This window comes from Caretta caretta, chromosome 2 (genome assembly GCF_965140235.1).
Source record: "Caretta caretta isolate rCarCar2 chromosome 2, rCarCar1.hap1, whole genome shotgun sequence".
Classification (NCBI taxonomy): domain Eukaryota; kingdom Metazoa; phylum Chordata; order Testudines; family Cheloniidae; genus Caretta; species Caretta caretta.
Window position 1 is genome coordinate 204006239 of NC_134207.1, and position 21257 is coordinate 204027495.

General features: G+C 37.8%; 1 protein-coding gene across 1 annotated transcript in view; it reads left to right on the forward strand.

Annotated features, from left to right (window-relative positions):
• The window catches only part of TBC1D5 (TBC1 domain family member 5), a 275327-nt gene that overhangs the window by 78783 nt on the left and 175287 nt on the right, over positions 1-21257 (forward strand). Inside the window, exons 8-11 of the mRNA XM_048838538.2 lie at positions 5802-5890; positions 7384-7434; positions 7528-7597; positions 17563-17735. Coding sequence (XP_048694495.2) covers positions 5802-5890; positions 7384-7434; positions 7528-7597; positions 17563-17735 — 383 coding nt within the window. The remainder of the gene's footprint in view (positions 1-5801; positions 5891-7383; positions 7435-7527; positions 7598-17562; positions 17736-21257) is intronic.

The following is a 21257-nucleotide window of genomic DNA, read 5'->3' on the forward strand; positions in this document are numbered from 1 at the left end:
GATGCAGTATAGTGGGTGCAGTTGAAAAGTTTTAAATCTTTTTATCAATATATATGTTAATGAGTTTCATTATATTACTAGATAGAATATCTACTCAAGCCAGTAGTCTCTTACTGTTAAAAGGTAAAAGATAGCATTTCAAATGCACCAATTGTGCATTCCTTTTAAGATGAAAGTTAAATTCAGCATTTGCTCTTAAGGTTTTAAAATGAGCATAATGTTTAAATGCTTTAACAAGCCTCATGTACAGTACTGAAAGAAACATAGAAATCAGAATATTTTATGTTTACTTTAGGAGTAATTTAACATACTGTGCTGAGACTAAGAACTGAGTAACTATGAACAAGGACTAAACTGTCGAGAAACTTTACGTAGACAGAAAATGATTTATGACAAAAATGCAGAGTTGCTGTAAGGTTACAGATCTTTATAACATAGTGTATCCTTTCACACATTCTGCAACCACTCCATCCCCAAGCTAGGAAATTATTTGTGTCTCATGAAAAGATCCGCATATTTGAGTTGAAGCAGCAACTTATCAAGAGCTGTCTTGTAGATGGTATCGAAAATCAAATATACAGTTAACAAAAGCAGCAAATCTCTATCAGCTGGCAATTTTTTATTTTTGATGGACTGTAAGTAGAGAGCTACCTTGTGTCATGGAGAGAAAAAATTAGATCAGCAAGCTGTATTTTTCAGGGCACTGTTGAGGAAAACACTCCAACAGTACCCAGCCTTCCTCATTTCTAGTGAATATAACTCAAAGTATATGTGATGAGGAGGTGATGGGGGAGATGGAAGATCACATTCTAGCTAATTCAGAGTATCATTTATTAAACAAGAAGTATAATTTCACTCTTTGATATGACTTAAAAGGACTTAATTACCCCCTGCTTGTGTTTAAAATCCTGTAGATTCCTTACAGAGAAATAATACCTTGCTACGTAAGGCTTGAATATTTAGCTAGATCAAATTAAAAAAAAAACCACACTGAGTTTCATCACAAGCTGTTAAAGCTATTATTTTGTACTAGGTGACACCCCGTTTAACATAGACCATATTGTTAATAGTTATGGGATTTTATTGAATTAATGAGACTGTTATCATGTAGTAGAGTGTCTTGCTGAGTTAATTGAAACTGCAGAGATTATATAAATGGTATTAATGAACTTTGACTGCCTGATGCCTCGGCTTTAATAAAGACTGCTTGGTGGGCTAAATGAACATAGGCAGATAAAAGAACAGGTTCAATTTTGCGAGCCTACAGGCTGTTGAGAAAGAAAACTTCTTTTTACCTCTGTTTTTGACTGGTGTCACTTCAACAGTGCAGTCATTTCAGAAGAAGGTTGCCATGAGAGTAAAGGGAGGGGTAAAGGGCAGAAAATAAAATTAATTGGAATGATGAAAAATTTCTAATATCTATGACAAGTGTTCAGTGCAGTAGCCAAGAATTGTGGTGCTGTGCCAAAGTCACAAAACAGCCAACTAATCTTTCTCTTCTTTGTCCCTTCTTTTTCCACTCCCATCACCACTAGTTGTTTCCAGGATCTGCATTCTTGAATCAAGAATGCCTCCACAAAACTATCATCAATAATAACCATCTTTTCTTTGTATTCTTGGCCCTCTTGCCTGTAGATGACTTTCTCTTTCAAAGCCCCTGTCAATACGGTGTCAAGGACTAGCTGACAAGAAGTGATGCGTGTGTGGTGAGGTCAGCATATAGCTTTTGGTGTCTCTTAACCCTGTCAAATACCTGTCCATGATAATCCACTCATTCAGCCTTGCTTATTTCATTTTGTTTCTAGGAATGAAGCCACAAATCCTAAAATAGGTTCAGCTGATTCAAAACATAGCGCTGGTCTGCTTAGCAGTTAGAGTTGCACTAACACATCACTCAAGTGTTCCATGCTGGCTCCCAAGGGAACCACAAAGTCCAGTAGAATGTGTTTGCCCTGATAGTCAAAGCCCTTCATGGGACTGGCCCTAGCTACCTTTGAGATCCCCTCTGCCTTTGTGATTATGATCTCCCATGACAGCTACATTCCTTGGTACATTGCAACAGTTAACTGGTAGGAGAAGATTCATACATGCAGTAGATAACATTTTTACAGGAACTGGACCTAAATTATGGAAGTCAGTCCTTTAAGAAATTGGTGTAATATCAAATTTGAGAACTAATTACAAGTGACGTACCTTTCTCTCAGTTTCTACACAACAAACACCTATTCATACACAAATGTAAACAAGCAAACAAAAACCTTTTATGTTAATGAAGCTATTTCTCCAAAAGGCTTGTGTGGAAGAACAAGAGATCTTGTTATTATTAGTTTTGGGTTTAAATGTTTGGGAGGCACCCTGGGTCTACAGTGACTTGGGTCCATATAAACCTAGCTAGATTGTAGATTTCCAAGATCTGGAACAGTGTTATACCTCATCAGTTATACAAGTGGTAAAGTTCAGAGCTTTTAATTGAAACTGTTACTGTACTTAAACAAAAAGAAAAGGAGTACTTGTGGCACCTTAGAAAAGTACTCCTTTTCTTTTTGCGAATACAGACTAACACGGCTGTTCCTCTGAAACCTGTACTTAAACATTTAATTCACACTATCAGCAAAGTTTTACAATGCTTTCTTACAAGGAACAATTTGTATGTTTGTTCAATATATGTGTGTGTGTATACATATATATATATAGAGAGAGAGAGAGAGAGAGAGAGAGAGTGTTTGTAGTAGGTTTCATTGTCTTTTTTTGACCAATATAAAGTAAGATTTTATTTGACTAGCAAAATATGCTACTCTCCCCAGTCATATAGAATAGAATGAATAGAATTTTGCAAAACAGTAATAGAGACTTTTAAGATTTAAACATCAGTGGATCTTTGATTTTCTAAAAAGCATTGGTATGTGTAGAAGTGTAAAGCGAGTATATTTATTTTTCATAAAAATATGTTAAAATGATCATTAACATTGTCTTCAAAAGGCCGTACAAATTTGGGTGCCAAAATTCTGGCTCTAGTTAATTGAAGAGAAATAAAATAATTAAGCTAAGCCATTAGGTCAACCATTGTTCATTCATAATTTTATTGTCTTTTTCAATATAATGTTGAAATGTATCAATTTGTATTTCATTTCTAGAAATGCTGTATTTCTGGTTTTCTTTTAAAACCAGGGACTGTATTATGAAATCAGCATTTTGCTGTTGTTGGCAAGTGTCATAAAATTATCTGAATTCTGTCAACCCTTTTATTAACACTAAAAAGTTCTAGTAAACTGTTGATGTACTGTAGAAAAATATGTGTATATAATACACTAGTGGCTTCTACTACCAAGCCAAAAATCTCTAAATGTTTAAAGTACTCCTTTAACTGAAGAACAGAGGTGTCTTTTTGAAATCCTGATATTTTATCATCCATTTGCTCTTTTACTGTTTCATGTGGATAGTCACTTAATGATTCTGCTTTATTCACAAGTTATTATGCTATAATATTGGGAAATTGTGTGCTATGCTGGGCTCTTATCTTCTATAACTAATCCTATCTTATGTCCTTTTATGTTCTTACTCTGTAGTTTGTATCTTTAATTTTTTGGTAGTCAGTTTGTGTTAGACAACCATTCTTGGCAGCCTCGTTTCTCTTACACAATTTTCATATGTATGGGGTGATAGAAGATTTAGTCAATAGTAGATTTTATATTTATGCTTAACTTTTAGGGGATGGGAAGTCAATAAAATTACAGCCTACGTAGCCTGCAATTTATCTCAGTATTTTTGGCAGTTTTGTCGATCTTCTTCTCTCTGGTCCTCCCAAACTCTCCTTTCTTTTCCTCACTCCCATGCTGCAGATCTATACCTCTCTCCCAAACCTGGTGGTGCTAACTAGTGATCTTATCACAAGTCTTGCCATATTTGATAATTTTCTGAAGGCACCCGTTCATGGAATAATCAAATGCTTTAATTAAAAAAAAACACCCAAACATAAATTTCTAATCCTCATTGTTACAGAGAAAAGCTTGAAAACATTACCCAAATGTTCCCTAAAAGCTCAGAAATCGGAAGCCAAAGAGAAAACCCTCCAAATTTATTGTTTAAAAATCCTATGATTGGGGAGGGAGGGCTGCTGACTCATGATTTTTGAATGTATGGGATTGGTAATACTATAACCTCTCTCATAAAACCTGTCCTCCAAATATCTCTGTCCTCTTCAAGGGCCACCCCTCTCCCTACAATATCCTGCTCCCTTGTGTTCTAGGAATAGGTATTGAAGAGGGAATTTCTTTTCAGCATACTACTGCTGTTCTATTCTGGCACCCCTACACTCTACAGATGAGCTTCTCCTCCCTCTGTGAGGCTGAAGGGACCTATCTGGTGGCTCTGGGCTCCATGTGGTTTAACTGGCTGTGGCACACCCATCCACATGAATTGCATCAACTTGTGGCAGGAGGCTGGAATGGCAGTTTAGTGAAGCGGTCAAGAAGGTGATTTGTGGTCCTATCTGTGTCAGATACTCTCCTGACTGGCATGCAAGAAATCTAAGTACACTCTAGGAATTTTAGGGAACTTAACACTGAATATCCAATTCTTAATATCCAATTGTCCCTGAAAAAGAATGGTGGATTAATTGTCTAAGTGAGCTGCAAGAGAAATACAGTAATAAGCATATTTATGAAATTACACCTTTTAATATGTGTGCTAATGTGTCTGACTGAACCAGTACTGCATGGTATTTTCTCTCACGCTGCATCTGTTTCTGCAGAGGGTTGCTTTTTTATTCTTCTTTTTCTTCATTTTAAAAATTAAGGCTGGAATCATCAAAGGGGCCTAAGGGAGTTTAGGCTTCTTTGAAGAACCAGCTTGACACCCTAAGTGTCTCTGATTGTGGTCGGGGAGAAGGGGAAGCCTTTCAGATGTAACCTCAATAGGTACAAATAGAGGCAGAAGCAATAATTTGGGAGAGGTTTGCTTTGTCTTTTTAATCTCTTTAATGGGGTGTAATCTTTTTCAGCTAAGTGATGACAATTTAAAATATCAACATAATGAGGTATTTCACTGCTGATCATTCTATCCAAAATATTCATCTGATCTGAGATTGTGGGAGGAGTTTGAATAGGGCACCATCACTGGCTCGACCCCTACACATTCTTGACTCAGGGTTTTTTGGTTTTGCAGTGTAGATACCAAACATCTGAAATAGAACAGCACTAAAGTTTTGCCATGTATTGGCTGGCAGAGGTTTTATACATCTTTCCGTACAAATCCTTCAATATAAACATAATGAAGATACTTTAAAAAAACCTTTTGTTTTGGTCTCCATAGGCATGGATATCTCATTTTCTAGTTCCCCAAATAGCTGCCTTTGTTTTTTCCAAAGGCTACTGAGATCCCCGTTTTGGAACATTATCAAATAAAAGTCAGTTTAGATTTCATAATTTATCCTTATTGCAGATCTTGATACTGTAGCTCATGATTGTAATTATCATAAATAAAATTCATATTTATGAACATAGATCTTGGAGTAACTGCCAGGTGCGGGTTTGTCTACCGTTGCCAAATTGTTGTCTGTTATGTTATGAAAAGGGAGAATAACTTGCTACCCATATTTTACAGGCGAATAAACACTTAGATTTAATCAGAATTTAAAACAAAACCCATTGATTATGAATCAATTCTAAGAATGTAAATTTTCTTGCTTTTCATTATGCTGCTGCTTCTAATACTATTGGCTGCTGGATGCTGAGGTGGAGCATTACTGCGCTGGTGCATGAATGAAACATCTTACTGTACTTCTGTTTCCTTTTAATGTTTAGGGTATGCACGAACTTTTAGCACCTATAATCTTTATCCTGCATTGTGACCACCAAGCTTTTTTACATGCGAGTGAAGCTGCACAGCCAAGGCAAGTGTTGTATATTTATCCATGTAATATAGAAATTGTCACATTTTTCCATATTATTATAGAGTTAAGAATTAACTGTATCTTCTGTAGAATTAACATATTGGCTTTCCAAATAAAACCGATAGTTAAGTTTTCTTTTATTAGTTTTTTGTTTTATCATGATTAACAGGTTAATCTTTGAGATGTATTAATTGCCCCGTACCTCCATGAAAATCAAAAGTAACTCATAAAGGGGCTTTCTGGAGAAGAAGTAATTCTTACATTTTAGTCAGTGAAAAAAGAAAGAGGGGACCAACCAGAGGAAAAGTATCAACTTAAAACCGGTACATATACTATTTTCACTGCATTGTACAAGACCCAGATGTGCTTTAATCTCTGTCATTGTGGAGAGGAGGCAAATCAAAGAAGTCCAGTCCAGGAATGGATAAGTTGTGTATCAACATTTTCTTGTCATACCTTTAAATAATCACTATAGAAAAAAATTGCAGTGATCAATAACTCTTTCATCCCATACAAGATTTTTAATAGCTATATTATGTGACTGTCATTTAACTTCAAAGTAATGTTAAGTTTAGGCATTGTTTCTCCATTTCATTAAAATAGTGTACACATAAATGTTGCAACACACATTATTGTCCCTCAACTAAATTCAAATGCCTTTTATTCTCTTGCTCCATGAATAAGGTTTTACTTGTTTTTTAACAAGTTGCCTGCTTGAATCACTTAGTGTTGTGCAGCCATATTTTGCAGTTGTCTTGCTTTTGGGACCCAGCTGCATTAATATAATTTAATTACCCCTGTTATAACATAACCTCTCTTAGCAATACTTAACAAGATTGTCTAAGATCAGTGTTAGCATAGGGGTGGAGTGTGCTTACATGTATTTGTTTTCATTCAGTGTCTATCTTTAGGAATCCTGAAGTTGCATTACAAGATGCTCTTCAGTGGAAAGTAAGCTTGCAGGATGCTCAGAATAACCACATAATATGCATAGCATCCCATTCCATCCCCACTGAAAAGGGAGCTAGGCAGCAAAGTAGATGGATAAGAATACTGTCACTGATTAATTGCTGTTAAAATACAATAAAAATAGAAGCTATTAAAACAAAATAAATTAATGTTTTGATATTGCATATTTGACCGGTAACCATATTTTTTTTGTTTTGGACAAACAGTGATAGATTGTGCAGTAATCAATTAGTCTAGATCAAGCATATTCAAATAATACATTGTGACATTCAGTAATTTGTTATTTGGAATAATTAGATGGTTACTTCATTGTAGCTCAGACAAGGCAGCTAATTTGTTTTTGATCTTTATAGAAAGGAAAGACTTCATTTGTTCAATGGAGTTACTCTTTTTAATTAAAAAAAAGGCTAGTTTTTCTCATTTGCACTTTATATAAAGTTGGCTTATAAGTACATAATAGTACATGGGGAACATTGACCAAAAATAAATATTCAAATTTTGATTGTTCCTCTTGGCTGTTTCAGTGAGGAAATGCAAGCGCTTTTGAACCCTGAATATCTGGAACATGACGCCTAGTAAGTTTTAACAACTTCCTGTTGTGTTTACATTTCCTTTACTTCTGGAGGCAATGTATTATTTAACATCAAATTTCCATTTTTTCCCCTCAGTGCAATGTTCACACATCTTATGAAAACTGCAGAACATTGGTTTTCGACATTTGAACATGACAGTCAGAAGGTAAATATTGTTTTAAAAATATGTATTTATAGTACTTGCAAGTGAACATGCTTTAACACAGCAAAATGAAATAAGTTGAAAGTAACAGTCATCTTCTTAATTAAATAAAAAATAAATTCCTTGTAGGCTTCCTGAGTATCCTTGTAGGTAGTAATTGCTTGTAGGTTGCCTCACTTGTAGAAAGTTGTCTAGTTGACTGCTTGTGTTGTATATTGTAATTCAGTTTACAGTTTGATCTGCAATAATGGTGATCATTATGTAGAGTAAGCAGATGTTTGTCTTGAGTTTGTTCTGGGCAGAGTCTTCTGTCTTGCATACCGTTGTTGCCCTGACCTCCCTCTAGAATCATAGATTCATAGAATATCAGGGTTGGAAGGGACCTCAGGAGGTCATCTAGTCCAACCCCCTGCTCAAAGCAGGACCAATCCCCAATTAAATCATCCCAGCCAGGGCTTTGTCAAGCCTGACCTTAAAAACTTCTAAGGAAGGAGATTCTACCACCTCCCTAGGTAATGCATTCCAATGTTTCACCACGCTCCTAGTGAAGAAGTTTTTCCTAATATCCAACCTAAACCTCCCCCACTGCAACTTGAGACCATTACTCCTTGTCCTGTCCTCTTCTACCACTGAGAATAGTCTAGAACCATCCTCTCTGGAACCACCTCTCAGGTAGTTGAAAGCAGCTATCAAATCCCCTCTCATTCTTCTCTTCTGCAGACTAAACAATCCCAGTTCCTTCCGCCTCTCCTCATTAGTCATGTGTTCCAGACCCCTAATCATTTTTGTTGCCCTTCGCTGGACTCTCTCCAATTTATTCACATCCTTCTTGTAGTGCGGGGCCCAAAACTGGACACAGTACTCCAGATGAGGCCTCACCAATGTCGAATAGAGGGGAACGATCACGTCCCTTGATCTGCTCGCTATGCCCCTACTTATACATCCCAAAATGCCATTGGCCTTCTTGGCAACAAGGGCACACTGCTGACTCATATCCAGCTTCTCGTCCACTGTCACCCCTAGGTCCTTCTCCGCAGAACTGCTGCCTAGCCATTCGGTCCCTAGTCTGTAGCTGTGCATTGGGTTCTTCCGTCCTAAGTGCAGGACCCTGCACTTATCCTTATTGAACCTCATCAGATTTCTTTTGGTCCAATCCTAGGTCCCTCTGTATCCTATCCCTGCCCTCCAGCATATCAAGCACTCCTCCCAGTTTAGTATCATCCGCTCTAATGATGATGGTGTGCTCACCTATTTAAGAAGGATAGAATGTGCAAAACGGGATGGGGAGTGGCACTCTGTGTGAGAAATGGCATTACCTGTTTTGAGTCACTGATAACTCAGAAGAAATTTGAATGCTTATTGATCAATGTCCTAACAGACCACTGAAAACATTGGGAACAGGATGATAGTTTTGTAAGGAGGCAATCTACAATGTGTCGGGGAAAAAAGCTGTGTGATCATAGGAGACTTCAGTTTGAGTGACATATGCTGGAGGTCTCCTGCTGCCAATACTAAAATATTCTTGGAATTTGTAAACATTATATGTGACAGTTTCATAACTCAAAAAGTGTTGCAGCCAACATGAGGGAATTCTTTATTGTCCAGCTATAGTGAAAGAAGGACAGGATACACTCGATATGATTTTAATCAGGCAGCAACTTTATTATTAGATATCTAGTACATGGGGAACATTGACCAAACACGAGGGAGTTCTTTATTGTCCGGCTATAGTGAAAGGAGGACAGGATACACTCGATATGATTTTAATCAGGCAGCAACTTTATTATTAGATATCTAGGACTGCCTGACAGGTAAAAGTGCACAGTGCCAGTAATCCCAAGTTCATTCAATAACTACCTGGGGAGCTTCCACCAGCCCCCCCTGTCTTTTTCCAGGTCCCCTAGCCAACCCGTTGCTGGGACCTTCCTATCTTCCCTACCACATAGGAGGTTAAGTGGGCTATAAGAAAGGGGGGTGGGCTCCCTGCCATACCATTCATAGGAATCCCGCACACCCCTGCCCTGTTCTGTTCCTTTAACCAACACCTTTTTAAGTCCTTTATCAAGCCATTTATCCAGTGACTGTGTGTACCTTCCTTGTGAAATACCTGCACTGGACATCCGCCCCACACTTACATAGTGAATTGCAACATATTAGCCTAACTCCCTTCATGCCTCACATCAACAAAGCCCTCCCTGAACACAATGTGGGAAAGACGAAAAAGCCTCTACTCCACCTAGGCCTATCTGGCGATGAGGGGAAAATTCCTTCCCAGCTCCCCTAAAAAGAGGTGGCTAGTGCAATCTCCGCAGCAGGTCCTGACTAAACTGGTATTTTGCCACCTAAAAGGCAGGGAGGGTGGATGCTGCCTTGCCTGCTTTGTGGAACAGGACACCTGGGCTTTTAAATCCTTTTGCCCTTCCGGTCTTAGAGGATGAATCAGTGTCACAACCCTGATCCATTCCTCGCTTTTGCATCAGCTTCCGATCTCTCCCCTCCCCACCCACTCACCCATAGCACACTGTTCCTCTTCCCTTAGCCAGCCGGATAATATTCCTCCTCCCCCACTTAAAGGTGCAGTGCGGTCATTAGACCTTATCCTAACAGATAAAGAGGAATTGATCACAGAACTAAAAATTAATTGTAGTTTAAGTACAAGTGATCATGACTTGATCACATTTATAACGTGCAAGCAAAATAAAATCAAGACTAGTAACATATATACTGGTGCTTTAATAGCTCCAATTTCACAAAGCTGAAAACTATTAGGAGCCAAGTCAGTTGTGAGGAAGAATTTAATCAGAAAAATGTGAATGATCATTGGAAGTCATTTAAAAACACCTTACTAGATTCCCAAAAAGCCACAATTGAGGAAGAAGGTCACACTGATTAATAATTTTGTTTTGGTTTAGAAGGGAAGTGAAGGCAGCTGTAAAAATTAAAAAATAATATACAGGTATAACAAAAAGGGGAAGTTTACAGTAATGAATTTTAATCAGAAATTAGGAATTGTAAAAAATTGATAAGGGAAGTCAAGGGATACAAGAAGAAATATATGGGAGCAGAGTTAAGAACAATAAGAGAGGTTTTTAATATATTATGAACTAAAGAATCTTGATAATGATATTGGTCCATTACTAGATGAAAATGGTAGAATTATCAATAATAATGTAGAAAAGACAGAAATTTTCCATTAATATATCTGTTCTGTATTTGGGGGGAAACAGATGATAGTCTCATCAACTAATGATAACTCTTTCCATTCCACTAGTACCACTGGAGGGTGTTAAACAGCAGCTACTGTTAGAAATTAAAGGTTAAACATTTTAAAATCCACAGGTCCAGATAACTTGCATACAGGAATTTTAAAAGAGCTGGTTAAGGACCTCACTGAAACATTAATATAGATTTTCAGTAAGTCTTAAAGCACTGGGGAAGCTCCAAAAGACTGGAAGAAAGTTAATGTTATGGCAGGTTTTAAAAAGGATAAACAGAATGACCCAGATAATTATTGGCCTGTCAGTCTGACATCAATCCCAGGCAAGATAGTGAAGTGACTGATACAGGACTCAATTACTAAAGAACTGAAGTAAGGTAATATAATTAATGCAAACCAACGTGGATTTATGGGAAATAGATTCTTCAGATTAACTTGATATCTTTTTTGATGGGATTACAAATTTGGTTGATCAAGGTAGTCGTGTTGATGTAATAAGACTTCTGTAAGACGCTTGGTTTGGTACCACACAATATTTTAATTAAAAAACTAAAACAATATAAAATTAACATGGCACACATTAAATGGGTTAAAAGCTGGCTAACTGATAGGTCTCAAAATGTAATTGTAAATGGAGAATCATCACTGAGCCAGTGTGTTTCCCGTGGGGTCCCACATGGATTGGTTCTTGGCTCTGTGCTATTTAACATTTTTAACAGTGACCTGGAAGAAAACATAAAGTCCTCACTGATTAATTTTTCAGGTCACACAAAAATTGGGAGAGTGGTAAATGATGAAGAGAACAGGTCACTGATTCAGAACATTCTGGATCACTTGGTAAACTGGGCACAAGCAAATAATATATGTTTTAATATGGCTAAATATATACAAGAATGTAGGCCATACTGACAGGATGGGGAACTATATACTGGGTAGCAGTGATTCTGAAAAAGGTTTGGAGATTGTGGTGAATAATCAGCTGCACATGAGCTCCCAATGTGATTATATGGCCAAAAAAGCTAATGCGATCCTGGGATGCATAAACATCTCGAGTAGAAGTGGAGAGGTTATTTTACCTCTGCATGTGTCACTGGATGACCACTGCTGGAATACTGTGTCCAGTTCTGGTGTCCACAGTTCAAGAAGATGTAGATAAATTGGAGAGGGTTCTGAGAAGAGCCACAAGAATGTTTGGAGGATTAGAAAACATTCCTTATATAATGATAGACTCCAGGAGCTCAATCTATTTGGCTTAACAAAGAGAAGGTTAAAGGGTAACTTGATTATAGTCTGTAAGTACCTATGTAGGGAATAAATATTTAATGGCCTCTTCAGGCTAGCAGACAAGATATAATATGATTCAATGGCTGGAAATTGAAGCTAGCAAAATTCAGACTGGAAGTAAGGTGTAAATTTTGAATGGTGAAAATAATTAACCGTTGGAACAATTTTTAGCAAGAGTCATGGTAGATTCTTCATCAGTGATGACAAGACTGGATGTTTTCTGAAAGATTTGCTCTAGGAATTATTTTGGGGAAGCTGTGTGACCTGTGTCATACAGGACATCAGACTAGGTGAGCACAATGGTCTCTTCTGGCCTTGGAATCTATGAAAAACTTTGACCTCAGTGCATAGTCAGAAGTGTGAGACCTCCATAGCTAACCAGGTGTCTCTTGTTGTTTGCTGTTTCATTCCTGTCTAAATATTGTCTCCAGCGATGTTTCCTTTTGGGCAAAAGTTCCTCCTGTATTGATTTCTGTAGCATTAAGTTCTTGGCTCTTTGTTCTTTTCTGTTTTTCATCATCATCTTGCCACATGATATTAAATGGTTCACAGTTTACAGCACCTTTAATAACTCCTACCTGTCCACCTTGACCAAGTGTCCTCATGGCTTCATGAAAATACCCTTTTGATAAATGTTTCCAAAGTTGAAATATTACACTTGAACAAGAAGATCATGCTCAAGCAAAACTGTATCCTCTCCTTTTCCTGCCTCAGCTCAGATTTCCAATTTGCCTTCACTCTTGGTAACTTGATAACACACTACACTCCTTCTCTTCTTCCCTCAACTCCCTCATCCACAGTTACTTATCTCCACCTCCATGACACTGGAGTGTACCTTTGCTTAACTCCTGGTCTGTGCCTTCACCTCCTCTCTTCTTAACTACTGAATGTTTTGTTACCCCTCTTCTTCCCTGGTTTCTGCTCTTCAGACTTGGACTTTAGTTTTCTGCGTATTTTTATCACATGTGTAAAGCTGGGCTATATATTACTTCATTAGTCAACTCCATTTAGTTGCTTATTCATTTCAAAATCTAATTAAAACAATGCCAGGCCCTTGATAGATTCTCTACAGTCTACCTGTTGTACCTTGTCTTTCTGTACTTTTACCCGAGCATCCTTTGCTCATGCAGCACAGGCCTCCTTTCTCATCCTCATTCTGCAACAAAATTCCTGTATCTTCCTACCCCATGGACTCTCTTTTCAAATCTAAGGGGTTTTTTTTCCCCCTTTGTATTTGACTCTTAATTTCTTTCTTACCTGATTATGTGTTTAACTCCCTGCAGTGTTTTGGGACAGTTTGTATGAAAGACACTATGTGAAATGTAGTCATGCTCTGTATGGGACCCAAACCCATTAATAAATCATTTTCTGAGACACCTTCAGTTTTGGGTTCACTCACTGCACTTCAGTTTTCTCCAGACCTCAAAAAGAATATCAGAAGTTCTTGACCTGCTGCTCACAAACAGGGAAGAATTAGTAGGGGAAGCAAAAGTGGATGGGAACCTGGGAGACGGTGACCATGAGATGGTCGAGTTCAGGATCCTGACACAAGGAAGAAAGGAGAGCAGCAGAATACAAACTCTGGACTTCAGAAAAGGAGACTTTGACTCCCTCAGGGAGTGATGGGCAGGATCCCCTGGGAGAATAACATGAAGGGGAAAGGAGTCCAGGACAGCTGGCTGTTTTTTGAAGAATCCTGATTGGCAGCCTTGGGGGAGGGGAAAGGAACTGCTGAAGGAGTATAGAATGGAAGGAGGGGAGTGAGCTTTTTATGCTTTCATTATGAACCAGCTTGTTCTGTGGTTGGTGCAAAAAGGTGAGCCTCGGTTTGTGTGTCCAGGCACTCCTGCCTTCTGAAATGAGCTCTGATATTAAAAAAAAAATATGTATCAAATAAAACTGGATTATTGTTCGTACAAGCAGAACTTGGTGAATTATTTGTAGCAAACAGTTCATATGATGTGTATATCCTTTCTTTCCTCTTTATCAGCTGACAGAGAACCAGTCATGATTTTTACAAATTGGTTCAAGTGCAAGTGCCTGGACACACAAACCATCCCGATGTGTAGAAAGAATAGTAAATATGGCAGACGACCAGTTTGGCTTAGCAGTGAAATCCTTGCTGATCTTAAACACAAATTTGTTTTTGTAGTTATTGGAATAATTTGTCTGAACTAATCAGTCTGTGGATTAATCTTTGTATTAGATTAGTCACCAAAATCATGGCCATTTCACAATCATGTTTCTCTCTATTTCTGGAATGTTGGATGTCTCCAAACAAGAGACTTTTTTAATTAAAGAGCAAATTCTAAGGAGTCTCAAGCTTGCAGCTAGTAGTGAACTTTCCAGTTTTCTTGTAATCCACGGATTATCTTCCCTTACCCTACTCCTGTACGTAATTTTTCGAGTGTATTATGCTGTTCTTAACTCAGATCCACCCAAACACATCCCTCTACTTGGCATTCTGTTCATTGCCTTCCTCATTCTGAAGGCTCTTCATCAATAATACCTGAACAAGGGGACCGCTGCTAAGAGAATCTTCTGTGTGGGAGCTCTCCATCCTACAATCACCTATCCGCACTGGAAACAAACATCATAGTGCCATTCTGACCCTACACACCACTCTGGTATCTTTAAAGGGCAGCCACATACACTTATGTACTGTGAGGGCTAAACTTCCTACCAATCAAGCCTATTGGCCTACTTCAAGCCCTGATTCTCTGATTGACTAGTCATAACACTCCTTTCTGTAGTGCTGTATGGTCATCAGTCATAGGATCTCAATGTTTTAAAATAGTAATCAATTTGGCTCCAAAATACCCTATGACAAAGATGCATTTTATGGATGGGCAAATTTTGAGGCACATTTTTTAGAACCCTTACATCTTCCAGAATGGAGAAGTTGCCCATTAGATTCAAAAACAATACTGACTGTAGTCTGCCTAGAAGTTTTTCTGACAGAAAAGCGTGACTTCTGTGTCCTATGCTTCAAGGAGCACATTGATACACAAGATAGGCCCTTGCACTTTGACATCTTCAAAATTCCCAGACAGACCTAATGCATTAGTATCATCTGATTACACTAAACCTTTTGATTCCATTGGTGTTTCAAGATGCCAGCCTAGTGATACTGAACACTGGCAGCTCAAGCCATGTATTGCCTCCACTGAAGCCCCAAGCTCCACCTCTGGTGAGAAGAGACTACTCTACCTCTGACCTGCAACAGTCTGTGTCGCTATTTAGGCACAAAGGAGACCGAAAACTCTCCTGAGGCTACATATGTCTCCACTGGGGATGAAGAGAAGGGCAACGAATGTTAGAGATCTAGCATTCCCATTACTTAGCGAGAATGTGACTAAAGTAATCAATCTCTTATATACGGAAGACCATCCATGATAGGCAGTCCAAGTCGATGGTGGCTCCCTCTGTAGGTAGTTTGGCATTGTCATCCACCATTTCCTATACAGGTTGGTAGATGGGCAATATCTCCTAAAATCTGAGAGCAGCCAGCTGGAGACTCCAGCCTGTAAGACCAGAAGGAGGCAAAGTGAAAGTCAAAACTGTAGAATGTTCTGACATTTTCTTCCCTGGGCTGATAGGTCATTTGCTCCAGATCTCCCCTTCTTGTCTCACAGACTCTTCACCTCAGATTCACACCACACCTGCCTCTCCTCCCCGCCCCTTCTTCCTCCTAACTAAAACCACACACAAACCTTCAAAAAAAAAATCAGTGAACTAATGTGCTGTTTGCTGACATCACCTAGTTCACTCTGCTTGTGTGTTATGCCCCTTTTGTCTCTTGGTTTCCTTGTATTCCCCCAGCTGTCTGAATCTATCCATTGCCTCTTGTCTTATATTGGGGCTGCAAGTGCTTTGGGTCAGGGGCTGTCTTTTTGTTCTGTGTCTGTACATCACCTAGTGCAATGGAGACCTGGTATATGACTGGAGCTCCTGGGTGCTGTGATGAAAGTAAATAATAATAAAGCGGGTGTCTGTTTAAAAAAAAAAAAAAAGTACCATATCAAAGATTCTACCATTTCTTGTAGAATTCCTCTAGAAATGGGTAGAACCTTTGAAACCAGCTGTAGTTAAGAGCATACTCTGCAGCTAGTTCCTGGCTATGAGATGAATAAGGGACTGCTACATTGTTATGGGGTAATACAGTGCTCCTAATCTGATGAATGGTTCCCTTTTAGTAACTCGATTCCTGGGAGTTCATATTTCACACAGTGAAAGCCATTTGCCTCACTTTGCAGAGTGACTGAGCGGCAAGCCTCTGTGACACACACCTTACCTTTCTCAGGAATAAGCTGATGGTGTCAATTACAGTTTAATCATCCTGCTATGGAAATCCCTTTGTAGGCTTGATGTCAAGAAAGGTTCCTATGCTTTTATCTGGGTCAGACTAAAGCTTTTACAATGTCTACTCAGGTTTTTGTTTCATTTTATGCTAACTTAATAGATTCCACAGTCTCCAAGAGCATCATGTCTTAAATAGCTGCCTTACTGCTCTCATTATAACAGTCTGGTGGGCCAGCAATTCAAAGAACATGTCAAAGCCCATTCTGGGCAAAACAAAGCCTGGATCCTGCAAATACTTAAGGGTATAAAAGACTTGCATTTGTGAGACTACTCACAATACTTAAAGTTAAGCATGTGTATGAGAGTTTTCAGGACCGGGGCCTCAGTTTTCTATGGCAGCGAGCTCTGGATTTATTTCCATTAAAGATATTTTAAAAGCAATTACGTGTTATTTTTCCTGCAAACTTTCATTAAAATCTAGGACTTTGATTTGTCCTGTGCTTTGCCAGAATCAAGATTTGGTATCAAGCTGTAACCCTTTTGGAGTCTTGTGATCATTTTCCCAATCCCTTATGTTGTTTTTACAATATCTCTTATTTTTGTATTTTCCCACTTATTTTTTTTCAGTGTGGTATCTTATTCACCGTATCTGCTAATTTTAAAAGTTTAACAGTTTCAGTAGGCAAGTTACTTCTCCTGACTTTTCTTTTTAAAAAAACATACCTTTAAATAAGACTGGTCCAAGCACATTTACTTCGTTTCTTTAAAAAAAAAAAAAACATTTGTTAAGATCTGTTGCTTTATTACATTTTTTCATTTATTTGTTACTGGACTTTTTAGTGCCTGACACTAGGAAACCTGCACAGACTTGCGGTTCTGTCATTCTGATTACATTTTTACTCTTTATCAACATGGGAGCATATTGACCAATAGAATGAAGTTAACTTGAAGTGGGGGGCAGGTGCCTACAACAGGTTCCCCGGCAGTGGACTGTGAGGCACTCCTGCCAGAACCAGAACTCTGAGCTGGGTAAAGTGATTTGTTGAGATGTTTACTTCAGAAGTCCACGATTACAGGAAAATAATTCTCTCTCATGTACATCTATACTGATGTTTCATGCAAAGTGTTCTAATAATTCATTTTCTGTTTGTTTTTCTGTCTTTAGGAGAAAGATGCAATGATGACGCCTATACCATTTGCGAGGCCACAGGATTTAGGTCCATCTATTGCTATTGTAACTAAAGTAAACCAGATACAGGATCACCTGCTGAAGAAACATGATATTGAGCTGTACATGCATCTGAACAGGCTAGAAATTGCTCCACAGATTTATGGACTGTAAGTGTTTATAGTGCCTTGTTTATTTTAATTGCTTGCAATTTGTTTCTCTTAAATTAGGGAATATTTGCCCTACTTGTTTTAAAACATTAATGTCTTCAGGAATAAAGGAAAATGTAGTTAAGAAAAAGCACTACTTACTTTGTGTTCATGTGCTTATTCTGCTAACCACACATCATATGAAAATGCTTTATTGTATGCCTGGAAGTATTTTTGTACTACAGTTTTCTGAAGTATTTACTTGAAATATTTTTGAGTGGGAATTTCTGGAAAAAGACTCTTCTAACGTCACCCAGCTTCAGTTTTCTAAAATGTAGAAGTTCAGTTCAGTTTGATTATTCTGTATACATGGGACAGTTGGGAACCCATGTATATAGTTGCCATAAGCGAATATGTTTCTGTTTTACTTCAGGGTCAAAGTTTTTGTAAGCAATGCTGACTAACAATTTTACCTTAAGTTGGGCTCTGTCATGTTGTTTCCTTGGATATGAATATTGCAGATTTATCTAGGTTACTAGAATATCTGTCTTATACAAATGTCAAGGTTGTATTGTGATCTTTAAAGATGAAGTCTAACTTGAATCTGTAGTAAAATGGAAGAAATCTTAAGAGACATAATCATTTAAGATCTAGAGGATAATGGAACTGAGAACAATAAGTAGCCTAGATTTATAAAGAACAAATTTTATCACACCTGATTGCTTTTTATATAAAATTACCTTCATTTACTAATTTTGTAACATGATATACATAGATTTAGACTTTTGTAAAGTCTTTGATACAATCTCTCGCGTAATCTTGCAAAGTTAAGCTAAGTGGGCTGTGATATGAACCCTGTCAGATAAACTGAAAATTGGCTGAAGGGGCTGCAAACAAGGAAAGATCAATGACAAGGTGTTAAAATTGGGGACAAGGCAGATTATCTAGTTGGGATACTGTATGGGTCTCATTTTATTTAATAATTTTACTTATGATCTGGAAGAAGAGGTAGACAGTTCTTTACTGAACTTCACAAATCATATTAAATTGGAAAGTGGGATAAGTACCAATGAGGACAGAAAAATAATGCTCACATACCTTGAGAGTTTAGAAATATGGATAGAGAGAAAATAAGAAACAACTTGGAAGAATACAAACTGATATGTTGAGACAAAACTGATCTATAACACAGATATGCACTGGGAAGGCAAAACCTGAAACTCCGTATTGGTGAGGAGTAATCATAGAAGGCAAAGTAGATGTGAGTTTGCGGTGCAATATGGCAACAATGAAAGGACAGTGTGTTCTCAGGTGACACACACACAGGTAGAAAGAGTGGAGACTTTATGCTTGTGGGATGAAATTTAAAAAAAGGAACGCTTCAGAGAGACTATCAAGAAAACTTTCTTGACAGGGAGGTATTAAGCTGTAAAATTATCGATAGCAGCAGTGAAAGCCCCATAAATTAGGACACTTTTAACCAAGGCTGGGCAAAGCTCTAAAAAATGTATCATAGAGAACAAACCAGCATTGTCAAGGGAGTGGACTAGATTTTCTAGCAGGTCATTTCCATTACAAATTTCTGATTCAGTGTGAAGTACTTGAAAAAAGTGAGGAAAAATAATGTGAGCATATTGTAATTATTCTTGCCTCTAGTGCTGTCAGATAGGCACTTTTCTGAATAATGGTTTACAGTTGTGCGCAAGTTGACTGCCTCAAATGCCAAATTTTGTGTAGTGGTTAATGTTTTTTGAGCTAGAGGAGACATTTCTAGTCATTTTAACTATTAGTAGTAGTTACGTTACATTTCCATCTTAAGTAAGGTAACTATATCAAGAGCTCATGAGAGCACATTGATTAAATTAGTTGCAAAAAGTGTTTGCGAACAAAGGGGTTTTGGTTTGGTTTAGTATTTAACCATAATTTAAATCACTGTCTCACAATGCACAATCCTGGGAATATTCTACTAAAATGGTGCAGGAGCAAGAGGAAGGAGATAAGACGGATAGGCAGAGTGAAAGGTTTGTAATAAGTAATGGATTTGGGATAGCCAGTTGGACTGAGTTCGGCAGCCTCTAGGTCTCTTTACAAATACAACGTGTCTTGAACTTTTCACAGTTTCAGTGATAGGTGAAGGACAAATATTTGTTTATAATTTATGTAACTTCATATATTTGTTTTTAACATTTTACATTTAGCAGCAGTCATTCTTCTATTTGTAATGACAGAGAAACTTGTTGAAGTCACCGAGTCAGGATTTGTGTATGCTTTAATACTAATTTTCAGAAGCTTCTTCCTTGTGCGGCTAATATTCAGAAATTTGACTTGGTTACCTCCTTTTAAAAAAAACTGTTTACTTGAGCACTAGGTCAGTACAGTACTTGTGGTATGACTAACAATTTTGCTAGTTCAGATCAAGCATCTGAATGTTCTGCTTGATGATTTCTTTATTTAGTGCTTGTTTTATTTGAGACAGCCATCAACAATATCTATTTTTCCCCATACCATATGGCTTGCTGGAATGAGGGACCAGGGATATTTGACCTTGTGTTACAAGCTCCATGGTATCTTTAGGACAAATTACGTCACAGTGATGAAAATAATTTAAGGGAGGAAAGGTTTGTTAGTGGGTTGTGTGTGCTTGTGGTCTCATTCAAATTGAAGGGGTAAAAGTAGAAGGATGGAAACATTTACAACTCACTGTGTTCATCTTGTAGCCAGAATAGTGATATTTCTTTGGATTATATTAAATATACAGAGAATTTGGCCATTAGAGAAAAGTGACCCAGGAGACAGAGAGAGAGAGATTATTTATTTATTTTTTTATCCACGGCATTGGGACCTGTGTTCCTGTACCCTGCCATTGTGAGTCAATGCTGACCAAAAAGGGAATACCATTAGGTGTGATAAGCTAGTTTGCTTTTCATGTCCATGTAGTCTTTTATCTCTCGGATGCCCAAAACATGTACCAAATGTGGTTGTTTTAATATGGACACCTGTCTACTATGTGAAATGTGACCACCAATCATTCTAGGCCACTGCGCATCCTTCAGATAATTTTTCAGCAACTATCAACATGGGCTGGGTTTGAATGAGCAAAATAAAAGTGAAAGGCGGTTTAACTCCTTACGAACCCCATGAGTTATTTCCGGTGTCTTTGGGGTTTTGCAGTCCATGCATCTGAAGAAGTGAGGTTTTTACCCACGAAAGCTTATGCTCAAATAAATCTGTTAGTCTTTAAGGTGTCACCAGACTCCTTGTTGTTTTTGTGGATACAGACTAACACAGCTACCCTCTGATATTTGGGGTTTTTAACGCTTTAAATAGTATGTGTCAGAATAAAGCCGATTAATGTTTATGGCGATTCTACGCATTGAGTATACAATACGAAATAAATGAATCTGTCTCAGTTACGTCTCATTTGACTATTTTGTTGTTGGAAAGTAAAATGTACAAAAATATATTTAAATGAAACTGTAAATTGATTATAGTGGTAGTTCAATGACAGGTTTTCAGACAATAAACGTCCCCTAAATTTAGAAA